At 36.4% G+C, this 15,853-nt stretch overlaps 1 protein-coding gene across 4 annotated transcripts in view; it reads left to right on the forward strand.

Moving 5' to 3' along the window:
- Positions 1 to 10,434: 10,434 nt before the first annotated feature.
- Positions 10,435 to 15,853, forward strand: part of LOC105086856 (multidrug resistance-associated protein 1) — an 81,991-nt gene continuing 76,572 nt past the window's right edge. For 2 of the 4 annotated variants that reach the window (XR_010384842.1, XM_064496468.1), the window contains exons 1-2: positions 10,436 to 10,672; positions 14,655 to 14,716. Coding sequence is in view for 3 of the 4 variants with exons in the window: in XM_064496468.1 (XP_064352538.1) it covers positions 10,601 to 10,672; positions 14,655 to 14,716 (134 nt within the window). In the remaining variant the exon portion in view is untranslated. Of the gene's footprint in view, positions 10,673 to 14,654; positions 14,717 to 15,853 lie in introns of all 4 variants that reach the window. The other 2 variants (XM_064496470.1, XM_031457843.2) reach the window with 2 other exon arrangements.

Here is a 15,853-nt window from a genome sequence, read left to right on the forward strand (position 1 = left end):
AATGCCAAGTTATTATCTTCCATTTAAATAGCATGACACTCAGGATATATGTAATTAAATTTAAATGGATTTCAATTAAATCAGGATTTAATTCATTAGTCAGAATTAATTTTCTCATTTTTTTTTTCATGAATGACACATTCTGGTTCACTATACCAATATTTATACTCTCGACAATTAAAATACAGCTGCAAGTTTTTTTTTTTTAACATTTTTTATTGATTTATAATCATTTTACAATGTTGTGTCAAATTCCAGTGTTCAGCACAATTTTTCAGTTATTCATGGACATATACACACTGTCACATTTTTTTCTCTGTGAGTTATCATAACATTTTGTGTATATTTCCCTGTGCTATACAGTGTAGTCTATTCTACAGTTTTGAAATCCCAGTCTATCCCTTCCCACCCTCCACCCCCCTGGTAACCACAAGTCTGTATTCTCTGTCTGTGAGTCTATTTCTGTCCTTTATTTATGCTTTGTTTTTGTTTGTTTGTTTGTTTTTGTTTTTGTTTTTTAGATTCTTCTTCCTTTTGTGGTTTGGTAATTTTCCTTTGTATTATCATGGATTTTATTTAATTTTTGTGACTCTTTTGTAAATTTTTGGCTTGTGGTTACCCTTTTTTGTAAATCTATCAACCCATTACTATAATTGTTTTTATTAAACTGATAGTAACATGATCTCAAACCCATCCTACTGTTAAAAAAATTTAAAAAAGAAAGAAAAAAATATTCTATATTTCCCTGCCTCCCTCTCCCACTCTCAGTGATTTGTATGTCTTCTTTTATAATTTCATGTTTACTTTATTTGTAATTCATGAGTTATCACCTTTCCAGTTAAAATACAGCTGCAAGTTTTAAACCTAACTGTAATAAATATTTTAGGATGCACATCCTCTATATTTTAAATAAAGTATCAAATTTAATATATTTTAGTAATTCTGTAGATACAGTCAGACACAGGTTTTGTTCTAGTTTATTTAAGCCAAGCTGACTGACTTCAGTGCGAACACTTGCCTGAAGGCTCCTCCCTCCGCAAGTTTCATTTATGGAGACCGCTGCACGTGCTTACACTAGCAACTATCCATCAAGCCTTACCAGTTTGACTTTGATTATATTGAAAAGATATCAGTACCTCTGAAGTTAATATATACATTTAACGAAATCCCACCCATTCAACAAAATAATTCCAAAATTTTCTGACAAAATTAAATTTGCAAATAATATTGTGAAACAAAGCAATGAAATCTGAGTTGAGTGAGCAACGTATAGCCTACTAGGAAATGAAATGTGCTTGGATGTAGTAATCACTAAAGTATGATTGTGTTGGCATGAAAATATATCAGCAGAGAAAAAAAAGAAAGTTCAGAAGCAGATATAATTGTATATGACAGTATAAATATAAGAAAGTACATATTACTAAATATTGGCCAAAGGGATAATATTTAATAAGCAGTATTATGATAAATTAACAATTTAGGAAAATTAGAACATGAATATTAACATATTAAGAAATAAATTTCAGTTAGACTAACGGGTTAATTAAAAAAAATCAATCAATTGGTTTTAAGAAAACCAATCTCCAAAATTCTGCAAGATTTTTAGTATTATTTACATAGCATAACTAGGAAAGTTTATCTTAAAGAGGTTAAGTTATCTACATAAGGTCACTGTGTTAATTAGTAAAAGAGTAAGTAATCAAAGGCAAAGATATTAAATACAAAGTCTATAATTTTCCATTACAATTCTATATTACGTGCTTAGAATAGTGCCTGGCATATTTTGAAATAAATTAGTTTATGATTGTTAGTGGTGTTTACATCATTACAATCTTACAATCATTATTATTCATAGAGCTAGAGGAGAGTGGCAGAATTGGTGAAACAAATAGGTCAATTTAGAAATAATTATGGCCCTGGAAACAATGTAAGTTAGTAGTATAATTTTACATAATGGTGCTAAAAGTTAACAAGAGTCATTAAAATCTTTAAACTTCCTAAACTAACATTCTTTCCTTAGTTTCAAGGAAGTAACAAAAAGAAGTGGATAAAAATACTTTCTGCTCGAAGTGGTTTATGACGAGGTCCTGCATAACAGTAAAAAATTGAAAATAATCTAAAATTTGAAGAATCGACATTACTTCATTGACTAAATTTGCTGCATGAGCACAGTAGAATATTAGGTAGCTGTTTTTAAATGATAGTTATGTAGACAGTGTAGCAAAAGGAAACCATTGTAGTGCTCGCCGATAGACCCCTGAATTAGGAGGCCCCCCAAAGTGTGGGTCCTTGCCTGCTGGCTGGGAAGAATTCACAGCTAAAGCAGAGGGACAATTCACAGCTGAGGCAGAGGGACAGAGCGAAAACTGCTTTTATTTCTCAAAAGAGGGAAAGGAAGGAAAGTGATCTCGCAGGGAGAAGGAAAGGAAGCCCTCAAGGTGGAGAGTTGCCTGCAGAAACAGCTCCGGCCTGGTCTGGCCACATGGACTCCTGGTAGGCTCCTGCCATCTTGTCTTCCTTCTGGGTGTGCTGGAGCCAATCAGGCAATTGTTGGACAATTGTTGGGGCTTTTCAGTCCTTGTATGGGCTTTTCCGGTTGTCATGGCAACTGGCAACTGTCATGGCCCTGGTGGGTGTGTCACTTAGCATGATAATACATTACAATGCAGGTATAATGAGGCTCAAGGTCCACTGGATATCAAATCCTCCACTATCTTGGACTCTGTGGGTTCTAACCAGTTCTTGTTTCTTCTCTGCAGCTGCCTCCTGACACTTAGATAAGAGTAATTGGTTTCTATTTGAGGGAGGGAGGTTTCTATTTGGGGCAACAGCCTTGGTAACAAAAAGGAAAGTTACTTTTAATAAGAAATCTGCAATCTGGTGGCCCCAGCATCCCCCCGCAAAACACCATCTCTGAAGATTCTGTTCAGATGAGTTGTACAGGGAAAGGAAGGAATAGTCTCAGTTAATCCTTGAGATGAGGTGGTCAGAGTCCTTGCCATCCCCTAGTGCCTGCAGGTGTGTCCTAATCAACTGCCTGAGCCTGCTCTCCCATGACTCAGGGAGGCCTGGAGAACTGAGCTTTTCTATAAACAAGAGGCAGGTAGTGGTGTGGGGGGAGCCCAAAGAGTCCTGCTCCCTTTCAGTAGCAAAAGGAAGAACATAAAAGTAATCCAGGTAAAATTGCAATTAAATACAATAATCGTGCTTACAGAGAAAACTGGAGCCTAGAAAATCACACACAGAGTTGCCATCATGGAGAGATGGAGTTTCGATTTTTTTTTCCTTTGTTTTTTTACAAAGTATTTTCTATGTTTGTTCAAGTCATAAAATTGAGACAGAGTATGTTTAGGTAATTTGTGCAATATATTCATAAACATAATTAGTAATTCCAAATATATGTAAATATATTTGACATTTAAATTCAAATTAATGTGAACTTTAATTAGAATCTTTCAGCTCATTACAAAGGGATACATTTAACATATTAAATAATATATATTTTCACTTTCTTGACTATTCTTTTCTAAATTTGGAAAAAAAGGATTTGTTCTTTTTAATGCTTAAATTAATTCCTAATTAATAATTAATCACTGGGTGGGGGAAAAACTATGTCTAAATTTTTATAGGAATTTGCTGTGATTAAGGCTAATCACCTCCAGAGTCTTTGAAGACTCTAAAGCTTTTTTGACTTCTCTCTGGTCATTAATGTGCCATTTTTAAAGCTCAATTAATAAAACTCTTCCTTCTATAGCTCACCGTTGTCCCATAAATTCATCTTGTGAATGTTAATGGGAATATAATGATTACATTCTGGTGTCATAACCACCACCTTTCCTTTAATAAAGATTGATAGTGATTCTAAATAGGAGAACACTGGCCAAGGAAGGGTTAGGGAAAGAGGCAGAAGCTATCCACAAACTGTTGTGATTTCTTTTTCAAGCTTTATCATACACATGATTTTGTTGTTTCTACTTCTAGGTGCTTAAAAATTATTAGTCTTATTTTGAAATGATTTTTTTTAATAAGAAGACTTCTTTACAATTCGTTATCCTTGACTGAATTCTACCATCTACTGTTCCCAATACTGTAATTCATTGGATCTAAGACACCAATGATGGTAGACATATCATTATTTTATGGACGACAAAGTAAAAAACAAAACAAACAAAAAACCACCAATTAAACTACGAAACGATGTTTCCTTATCTACTAGCTGTGTATTTTATACTTACTTAGAGTCCTCCTTTAGACTTTAGACAGAGCTTTTATTGTATCACTGTTGTGCCTTCATAAGAAAGATAAATAGAAGCAAACTATATCAATTAATATATCCCTACAATGTCTTCACACTCAGATCCATCTTGAATGAATCTTTCTTGGAATCAGAGTTGCATGGTGCTCTTTGTCCACACAGTATCATCCACTGTGCCATCAAGAGCCATAGTGAGGTGGGTATGCTGAAAAGTGCCCCACTGTTGTCCCTGTGTATCTTCCAAACTGTTGACACCTGTTCTGCAATTTTTCATGTCAGGGTTTCATTGAATATTACCAAATTCCACATTCCTTTTTCCTCCTTTCCCTCAGGTATTTGCTGAAAGAGCCTTTTCCAGGGAGTCTTTTGCTGATCACCATATGTAAATTGCCACAGCATTATCCCCAGTCCTTTTCCTCTTACCCCCAGTTTTTTCTCCAAAGCACTTATTCCTATCTGACAGCAAAACATTTCATTTATGTACATGTTATCTGTTTTTCAAAATGAAGGATACATTTGACTGTAAGTTTTATGGGACAGGATTTTACTTCCTCCTTTTTTTTTTTTCAAACCCAGCCCCTGGCACAGTGTCTACTTGTAAGAGATACTCAATGAAGAGCTAATGAATGACTAACTGACTATTTACCTAAACTATGGAAAATTCAGAAAATTATTCCTAGTTCTCAGGAATCACCCTCCCTTTGAAAGGCAGGGTTAACACAGTGAGAACATGTCCTTCTCCCTGAACCCTAGTCTATGGGTAACAACTCCACCCTGTTTTGCTGACACCGTCTTCCCTAGCCATGTTAACATTAACTTACACACCAACCTCCATTCTGAATACCTTCATGGTAAAACTGCTTCTGGTCAACTCTTGGCTTATCAGTCATTTGACTCATTTCAAGTTATTCATTTTCTCAAAAATTCAGGGGTTTGGTTGTGGGAACTTAATTAGATACTGAATATAAATATCTTAGTACACACCTGACATACAATAAATGCACTATAAATTTTAGCTAGTATTTAGTTTTTATCTTAGCATCCCCAGGCCTCTGCTCTAGCATCCTACATGAGTTTGATTTAAAATATTCAAATCTATTAAAATGCATTCTGTACAGAATGTACAGAAAGATTCCCATACAGATATATGAGAGAGGGCTGAATAAATGTTCATTTAAATAAGATAAATAATAAGGTAAATGTGGACTTTGCCCCATATCTACCTCCTTGGAAACCAAATAATGAGTAAGATGATGGTGGGGAAAGGAAAGCAGAGAAATAAAGAATACAGTCCTGCGAGGTGTAGCAATAACTCGTCACAGGAAGATTATATTTTTCAAGTAATTTACATCATCAGAACTAAGAAAAAACAAACAGAGAGGTTTTCAGGCTTCTGTCCATAGTATTTCTCTACCTGAAAGTGTTTGCCTCCAGCTCTTTTTGAAGCTGGCTACAGTGCATTCATCATGACATCACCCGTGAGCCTTCAACTAATCTGGAAGGTAGTGCTCATCTTAACAGATTATTCCCTAAAATTGCATCCTGTTCATTTCCTTCATCGCACTGTACACATTTGTAGTTATTTATGTATTTTTGGTGTACTTGTTTCTTCTCGGTCTCTCCCACTAGTGTGTAATTTAATGAGGATAAGAATGATTCATTACATTTCTAGCACTTACCAGAATGTTGAGCACACAGAGGTAATAAATTAATGCTTGTTAAATAGTATAATTAAATAAAGAACGGCATTCAGCAAAATGCAGTGGAGATTTGAAGACATTTTTTGGAAAATGTTTGGAAATTCCTTTTTTGCTAAGTCGTGTGAGTACAACTTTGTTATCGCAACAAAAATGATCACAAATAAATCGTATGACTCTGTTAGTATAACACTGAGCAGACTTTGCAGCTTCTCCTTTACGTTTGTAAATCAGTCAGTATTTAAGGCAAGATGAAAGGGTATCAGATTGATGTAATAGAAAAAAAACAGAAAGAATCCTGGACCCAAGAAAATCTGTTTTCCCCTGGTTTTCCTTATAGCTGTAATGTTGGGAAAATCATTGAATTTTCTCCTGGCCTGGCCACCTCCTCTGTGACATGGTGGATTCAGACTATATCCCAAGAACCCCACAATCTTTGTTTTTAATTTCTGGAATTTGTGAAAATATGTAATGGATTTGTCATTGTTTATCTTTAAATAAACAAGTCAGTAAGTAAATATTTTTACATGTAAAATTTTAATTTCTAATTAAATATCAAATATCAATAGAGCTACTCCACACACAAAAGAAGTTACCTGGGTACTTCTCAATGATTTTCAAGAATGTAAAGAAGTCCCACATTCAAACAAGTTGAGAAGAGTCGATCTAAGAAAAATGCAGTGTCAGTCCTCTGAAGAGGAGTTCTCACAGGACTGACCATGAGCAGAAAGCTGGAGTCAACCTACACGTTGTCCACTAGGTGACTAGCTAAGTAATAATCATCGTAATAATTTATGCAGTATTTACCGTGCACCCTTGCTGTTCTAAATGCTTTACTTATTACATGACTGAATCTCAGTCCTGACAACAAACTACTATTCATTTTGCAGATGGGAAAGGGAGCCCGGAGGTGTTAATGATTTGCTGGTAAATAGTGGTGCTAGATTTGCACCTGCAGCCTTACCTTAGAGTCGGTGTGCTCAGTTCCACTGCAGTTCCTGGGAAGTTTGGTATTTGCATAGAACAAAGCATCATGCAGCAGTCAGGAATAATGGGCAAATATTGCATAGCCTCACATGGGTAGATGTTCAACAAATAATGTTAAGTTTAAAAATATGGGAGGAAGGAGGGAAGGACGTGTACTGCAATTAATGTTACAGGAAAATATCATTTGTATATATTTATAAAACACACAAAACAGCACCATAGAGTTTTCAAGGATAAAGAAGTACCTATTGAGGGTTTAGCTCGAGTGGTAGAGCTCATGCTTAGCATGCACAAGGTCCTGGGTTCAACCCCCAGTAGCTCCTCTAATAAAATAATTAAGTAATACAATAATAAATAAATAATACATTTTTTTAAAAAAAAGTAGTGTCTCAGTAAAGTGTAGAATTTGGATTGAAAAAATACTTATTTGCTACTCCAGATAAGTGACTTATGGGAGGGGGGAAAATGGATTGGAAGGTGGGGAAATAGAAATACCACAAAATAAAATAAAAAAAGGTCTTTCACAAAATGATGATAGTATGCCATGAACTGAAAAGTGTTATTTCAATTTTTAATACCGAGGTTAACAAGAGCGAAGAAAACAACATCTTTTCCATTCCCCAGCCCCCATAAAGACATAACCAACAATCACCTTGAAGAAAAGAATTGTCCCCTCTCTGCCGTGGTGACAACCACACGCCCAGATAACTATATGGGAAACAGGTAGCTCTTTCAGCGTTACTTTTAATCAGTCTCAGAGATTCTGACCCTGGTCTATGAGGCTGTCCTCCACACGAAAGGGTGGAGTGTGGTGCCTACAAACCTTGGACAGTGGGGCCGAATCCCTGGAAGGATAAGAACCCTACTGATGTACCTTCCAGAAACCTAAAAAATTGACATAAAATACCCTCCACTCGTTACTAGATCCCTGAGCCCCTTTTATCTACCTCTCTGATTTTCTTTTTGCTGGAAAAGGAAATGTTTATTTCCCAATTCAGCTAGCATGAGAATTCAGTGAGTCAGAATGCTAATTTTGTGGTAAGGTTTTGTTTATGTCAGGATCCTTTTGTGTAATACTTTCTGTTCCTTAGACAAATCTGAGTATTTCACAGATTTTTTCCTTAACTAAGCCTTGAAGCAATAAAAACTTAAATTTCTTTCTCACAACAAAACAAAACAAAACAAAAACTCATTACTTCTCTTTCATTGGCATCTTCTATCTCCTTCTGGAGAAACTTGACATTAAAATATAATTTTGTGGAGCTCCCAGAGATGTTTCCTTCAATCCCTTTGGATCAGGGCTCCATCTCTCCAGTTCTCTAATGCACCCATAGCCCTTTCTAACTTCTGCTATTAAATTACCTTAAGGATTCCTCTCTCCTCACCAATCAAGGAGCTAGGCATCTTTATTTATTTTTCATTTTTTTAGTCTTTTTTTTCAAATTGAAGTATAGTCAGTTTACAATGTTGTGTCAATTTCTGGTGTGTAGCATAATGTTTCAGTTATACATATACATACATATATTTGTTTTCATATTCTTTTTCATTATAGGTTACTACAAAATATTGAATATTGTTCCTGGTGCTATACAGAAGATACTTGTATATCTATTTTATTTACTTATATATTAGTTAGTATCTGTAAATCTTGATCTCCCAATTTGTCCCTTCCCACTTCCTTTCCTCTCAGTAACCATAAGTTTATTTTCTATGTCTGTGAGTCTGTTTCTGTTTCATAAATAAGTTCATTTGTGTCTTTCTTTTTTTTTTATATTCCACATATGAGTGATATCATATGGTATCATATGGTATTTTTCTTTCTTTTTCTGGCTTAATTCACTTAGAATGATAATCTCCAGGTCCATCCATGTTGCTGCAAATGTCATTATTTTATCATTTTTTATGGCTGAGTAGTATTCCACTGTATAAATATACCACAACTTTTTAATCCAGTCATCTGTCAAAGGACATTTAGTTTGCTTCCATGTCTTGGCTATTGTAAACAGTACTGCTATGAACATTGGGGCACATGTATCTTTTCAAATGAGCATCTTTAAAGAGCTGAGTATTCATGAAAATCTGTTTCCAGTTGCTAGAACCACCCTTTCCTGAGGGGATTAAGTCCAATAGGAGGACTTAATGTGTTGAAATGTCTTATGTGTTGAGTTTAGAGCCTGAGCTATTTTTAGGCCTTTTCTTCTCCTTGGCTTCCCCCTCTAGGGTACTGACTCAAGTTCCTTCTTTTCTTTTATCTGAAAAAGTAGGAACAATCTCTATAAGAAAACATTGCCTTTTTCACCTAGAATCCACAGAATGAATAGTTTAAAAGTGCAGATGGGGAAAGGGGCCCTCAGGCTGAGGCTGCAAAGAAGATGTACCCAGATTGGAATGTGAATTTGTGAAAAGTTCTAGAAGAAGTGAGACAAAGTTTTTAAGTCCTGAACTGCAGCCTCCATTCCTCACAGACATTTATTTTAAAGTGAAATCTATAACTTCCTCTTTGCGTAGGGCCAGACAAATAAGATTTGAAAAAAAGAAAAGAGCCAAATAAAATGCGTTCTAAACATTATCCAGTACTTTAATTGCATGAGGTCTAATCCTCATTTAAGGAGCATTTCTCGTTCCTCAGTTTGACCCATTCTGTGGGCAGGCCAAAACTCCCCCTAAGTACCATCTCTGAGCCCATTTCTCCAGGATGCTGACCTTTTTTGTCCTAAATATTCACTTCTTTATATCTACCTCTGACATTAATTTTAAGAGGTAGACAGCAGTTTCCTTGGTCCTGAAACATAATACTCATCCTGTAAAACCATCACATTACCTTATCCTTATCCTCATTACTCAGAATTCTTAAAATTACTCCCTCTTCTCTTATTTCAGGTTCCAGGTGAATTGAAACAAAATATTTCATCAGACCAATGACACATCTCTTGGAAAGTGATTTGTTCCACACACCAGTGCTTCTTTATATACAAGGTTCATTATCCAACAATATTTATCAAAAGTCAAAATGCCATCCTTAATTTTCATACCCCCCTTTATATGTCATGTATTTCATTTAGGTCTTTGCTCATCCTAGTTCCTAGGAAGTTTTTCCATTTATTACATAGCTTTACAGTCAATTTGAAGAGTAAAACTTTTTATTGTTTTCTAGTACTAAGGGAAGCATTTCATTAGTTTCTTAATTTTTAAAGCCCTGGCAATAAAATTATTCTGTAAAATTTTACTGACACCTGTTGTCCTTAACAGTTTTCTGTTGGGGCGTGGGCAGTGTTGACATTCTGTTTGCAAACATATAAAGGTAAACCCAAGGAGGAAAGAGTTTTGTGCTTTTATTACAAAGGGAAACAGAGCAACCCTGGAAACTGAGGAGTGAGAACTGTTAAGTCAAGTGCAAACACCCCGAAAGGCAGAGATCTTTGGACTTCACATAAGGTCCCACTTCTTCCCACGGCGCCTCCTCCTCCCCTTTCCCCTTCCTTCCCGGCCGCCGCCCAGGGCGCTCACAGGAAGGGCTGGCTGAGGGCAGGGCCACAGCTGACTCTCCAGGGCTGGTGCTCGCGTCCTCCCACCTTCCAGGCCCCGGACTGACGGTCCCCTGCCAAGAGAGGTGACAGCCGCGGCACCCCTGCGCTTCCTGTCGCCGGCGTCCGCGCGGACCATGTTTTCCAGCCTGCGGAGGTGGGGCGCCAGCAGCTCCTACGCGCGGCTCCCCCGGGGCCCCCAGGCGCAGGTAAAACTGCTCGGTCCGGAGCGGGAGGGGAGAGGCGGGGGGGATTTTCTGGCCAATTGGGGTTGCTGGGGGGTGGGGGGACGGCGAAAGGGAAGTAGGAAGAACTGGCTGTCCAGACCCTGAAATGTCAACTGATGTCTTACACCTGCTTTCGTAGTAATCACCCACAGACAGCACGGAAACACGCACACACACACGGACGGACGGACACGGACGGACACACACACACACACACACACACACACACACACACACACACACACACACAGTAGGGAGAGCTGAGAACACTCCCCAGGATGGTGTGAAACTTGAGCTATCAAGACCTCAGTCGCGGTGGCTGCTGGAGGAAAGAGGCATCTTTGAAGGGATAATTGACTCCCCCATAAATAGAAACAAACATCTGAGAAAAGAATGAATGGACCTGACATCACCAAAGGAGTAGAAGTTGGGATGAAATTCCACAAGCAGTGATAGAGCCCATAAAAACCACAGGAGAGATTCGGGATAAGTAACACTTCTGTGTGCTAACTGACATGGTATGGGACACCGAGGTGGGGGCAAATCCAGAAACTGCGGACTCATAACTGTGCCTTGCTCCGCCCCCGCTCCCCGCCCCCGTGATAACACGTGCTTCTTCCACAATAGAAGTCAGATGCTAAGGCAGTAGTTCAGGGAAATGAGCCTGCCTTGTGTATCGGGAACAGATTTTCCTAATAAAATTTCCATTTGTTTTACTTCTCATCGTTATACAAGACCAGGTCTTAGAAATAGCCCTTAAGACAAGTTTTGTAGTTCTAAAAAAAAAAAAAAAAGATTTCAGATTCAGGGTATCTTGTTCAAATTCTGGCTTTTGTTACTAACTCCAAGCGTCAAATAAATTTGACAGCTATTCTTCTTATTACATATTGAACTATAAATTTCTTTAAAAGTAAGACAAATTACGTGTAAAGTACCCTTTTAAGCCTATAGAGTAAAGGTAAGTCCCTTGAAAGTGTACAAGAGCCCCAGCAGGGCATTGCACTGTTTTTACCTCACACTATAGAGATGGCAGGCTTAATCAGGTGAGCTGGTTTAACATCATTAGTCTAACTGCAGAGGTAGCCAAAGGCAGTGAGTTACAGACTTGTGGGAAATTATACAACTCAAATAGTTCCCTCACCCCAAATTCCAGTGGGCTCTTCCTCTACGATTCTGACAACGTTCATTTCCTTGACTGTTACTCAATCTGGATAGCTTTACAGACCAAGCAAGAATCCATGTAGGTAAGATTGAAAATATTCGTTTTAATTGCATTTTCTATTTGTAATTTCTTTGATGTCAAGTTTAAAAAAAAAAGTTGATGCCTTCAAAGTATGTTGAAAGCCTTGTATGAATACATTTCATTGCTGAGACTTTGTATTTTTGACATACTAGGTCTCAGATAAAATCCCAATCTAACCTATAAACCAAAACCATGACTTTCTGATTGAGTTTCTGGGGATGGCATAGTGACCTATGAATAGAAAACCTCTAAAACATTTTTATTGGCAGTAATTAACATTGATTCATCATACATTCATTCATCCAGAACATGTTATGAACTAGGCCCTCTAAATATAAAAATAAATCAAACCTAGTTTCTGTCCTCTGGAGAAACTAAGTCTAGCAGGAGGGAAGCACCTGTAGGTAAACGGTTGGATAGTCAGGTAAGAGTGAGGGTAAATTCAGTGAGGACAGATCTGAAGAGCCTTTAATTCCTCCTTGAAGAGTATGCTGAGATTGCTGTGGTAACGCAGAACCAGAATCTTGGTGGTTGGGTTGGGAGGGGAGGAATTACCAAAGGCAATAAATCCTAAACAGGATTGAAGCACAAGTAAGATTTAACCAGGAGAAGAGAAGTACAAGGATGTGGACAAGGGGAACGGTATTTCTAAGTAGCATCAAACATGTAATAGGCAGAGTTAAGAGAGTGTGGAATTACGTCTGTAAGGTAGAATGAATTTACCAGATTCGATCTAGTCTCTTCTTAGTTGGAGGATCTTGGACAAGTTTTTTTTGTTTTTTGTTTTGACTCTGTGCCTTAGTTTCCTCTTCTGTAAAGTGGGGATGACAGTAATAGTCCCACCACAAAGACATGTTGTATTTAATGAAATACTTAGTACATAATCTGGCACGTAATAAATGATTAAGAAACATAAGTTCATTTGCTAACTAGACGTTTTCCCTTCTCCATCAGCTTGGACTGCCACTTGCCCATAGCTTCCTCCTCTGTTCCCAGAACCCTCCTCTAATACTCACAAAGGAAGCTCCTGAAATTAGGGGCTATGGGGTATTGTTAACTGTAGCATCACACAAATCATATCCGCAAGAGGCCACATCCCAAGGTTGAACCCAAGGAAGATTGAGAGCAGCACAGTTCACTAAATCTTGGACCCAGGCCATGCTGTGGTTCCTCGGTCTAAACTTCTTGCTCCTCCATCATAATTCAGAAATAACAAGACTAGCACTCAAATGAAAATTGCCCATAAGCCATGAATGTTAAGGCATGTTTATGGGATGCCTACTAATTCCCAGAAAATTTTCAGAACATTTTCCCCACTAATATATGTACTTATTTTCCAAATAATGTGTTTGGTAATAAGAGCTAAGATATTATAGTTCATATATTTGGTTGTTTGGGGCCGCCATGTGATAAATGTTTTACGTTTGTCACAGCGTTTACTTCTTGAAACAGTTATATAAAGATAGATACCAATTAGTTAAATTACAGTTGACCCTTGAATAACATAGAGATTATGGTGCCTAGCCGCCTTGAAGTCGAAAATCTGCATATAATTTATACTTGGCCTGTATACGGAGGTCCTCCAAATCCAAAGTTTCTTTTCTGGGGGTTCAATCAACCATGCAGTACTGTAGTATTTATTACTGAAAAAAATTCAAATGTAAGTGGACCCATGCAGTTCAAACCCGAGCTGTTCAAGGGTCAACTGTGCATATATACTAAATATAATCCCTACTAAATATGCTATACCTACTAAATATGTCCATATGTATTTAGTGATTTATAGCACGTCACTTGCTGTGACTGAGAGAATAGATTTGGAGTGAGTGTCCTGCTTTCTCTTCTACAGCCAGGACATTTTGCTGTACAGGATGAAATTTTGTTTCATGCATTGCTTCTAGAATCAGAATTTGTAAAAATTTGGTAAACACTTCTTGAATATGAAATCAGAACTGGTTTAGAGGGGATCAATGCAAAAATTGTTAAATACGGAACAATTTCTAAGGATGAAATTTAATGCTGTGATCAACTGAAATTTTTAAAGTACAAAGATTGATGCTGACCTTTGAAAATGTAAAATTATTACTTTTGAGGCTTTCCCTTTTAAACATCTGTTCTCTTGGTTGAACTCACTAGGTCAATGGGAAGAATTCTATGGAAATATTATTACCTCCCCAAATACTATGTAATTGTGATAAATATATAATTATGCATGCATTTATACATTTATACAAATTATGCAATTAAACACACAGAAGGAAGTAAACTAAATGCCTATTAAAGTCCTTCATTTTTCTATTTTTTCAGAAGAAGACAAAATATTTTTAATTTAACAATTAAAATGTTTAAATTTAGCTTATATGTGTATATATATATGCATATACATATATACATGGTCATATAATTCAAGGAACTACATATATACATAGATAGATGTGTGTGTATAGAGACAGTAATAGACATTTGTAAAATAATTTTCCTTTTCTACATGGTTTCTTGCTATGTAAACAGGCATAAATGTTAGGAGAAATCTTAAAATTCCTCTAGTGCAACCACTACTCAAGAATATTTTAATTGTATTCCTTAAAGATCATGATATCAACATAGCTGAAACACAAATGATTTCATGTTTACTTTTCTACTTGCTGACAAAGACATTTCAAATGTAAAATAAAGGCATTTTCTTCATACATTACTTGTTATATATTTTTTTCTTTTTAGAAATGCAGTCCAGAGAAAAATGCATCATTCTTCAGTAAGATGACATATTCCTGGTTTAGCAGGTAGGCATTTTATCAATTTGCTTTTGGCATATTACACTGGGGAAGATTCCAAGGGAAATGACAGCTAAATATCATTCCTTTAATCTAGGCATGAATATTTGTACAAAATAACCTTGTAAGGATTTTTTTCTCGTATGATTTATTGCAGAGGAGTTACATATGGTAACATGCTAGTACATACAGCACATATAATAACATCCACAGAGAAGACTACTAATACTCCTGCAATATTCTTTCATAGAATTTGTATCCCTGTTAGCACTAGGGGAAAGCAAAAATATATATAATTCTTTTACCATCAAGTATCTTCTAATCATTTTATATATACTACTTCATTTAATTCTCCCCTAAGTCTTATGAGATAGGCATTTACAAATGACAAAAATTGAGGCTTAGGGAGAGGAAGTAACTTGTCCGTTGGTACACCGGTAGAGGCACACTGACTTGATGTTAGAAGATAGTTTTTTTGCGTCCCTGTTTCATGCTTTTTTTGTTTGTTTTGTTTTGCTTTGTTATTCTACTCTTTACTGGAAATACTCTCATATATACTTACGTGTCCTACTATTAGAACACATACACAATCATTTTTGTAAGCAAGACATATAATGTGGTTTATCTCACTGAACAATTCATCTATAATGTGTGATGAAGGTTTTAATGCAAGAATTAAATCATATTAAGTGAGGAAAGTTGATTTTTTTTCTAATTTTATAGGCTCAAAAGCTTTCTTTAGAAATGTATTTCTTTTCTCCTATAACAAAAATTTTATGATAATATGAAACTAAATTTATCATCTTAACTTAATGCCCCATGCTCTTCTTTTGGTAGAAACAAAATTGCCTAATTTGATCTCTAAATATGTTCTCAAGAGTAGATGAATCATTTAAATAAAAAAAGGGTGGTTGTATACTATATGCCCTACATTATGCTAACCTTTAAAAATACAAGAGATAAATGACCTAGATCCTGTCTTCCAGGAATTCATGGTAGAATTAGAAAGATTAAAAAGTTCACCATCAATTAGTCAAAAAGGCAAAAGGCAATGTAAGTGTGATAGAGAAACACAATTTTCAGGAGTGTCATGTAACCATGTTGGCACAGTTGGGGAATATTTCGCAAATAATTAATGCTTTAACC

This window comes from Camelus dromedarius, chromosome 2 (assembly GCF_036321535.1).
Source record: "Camelus dromedarius isolate mCamDro1 chromosome 2, mCamDro1.pat, whole genome shotgun sequence".
NCBI lineage: Eukaryota > Metazoa > Chordata > Mammalia > Artiodactyla > Camelidae > Camelus > Camelus dromedarius.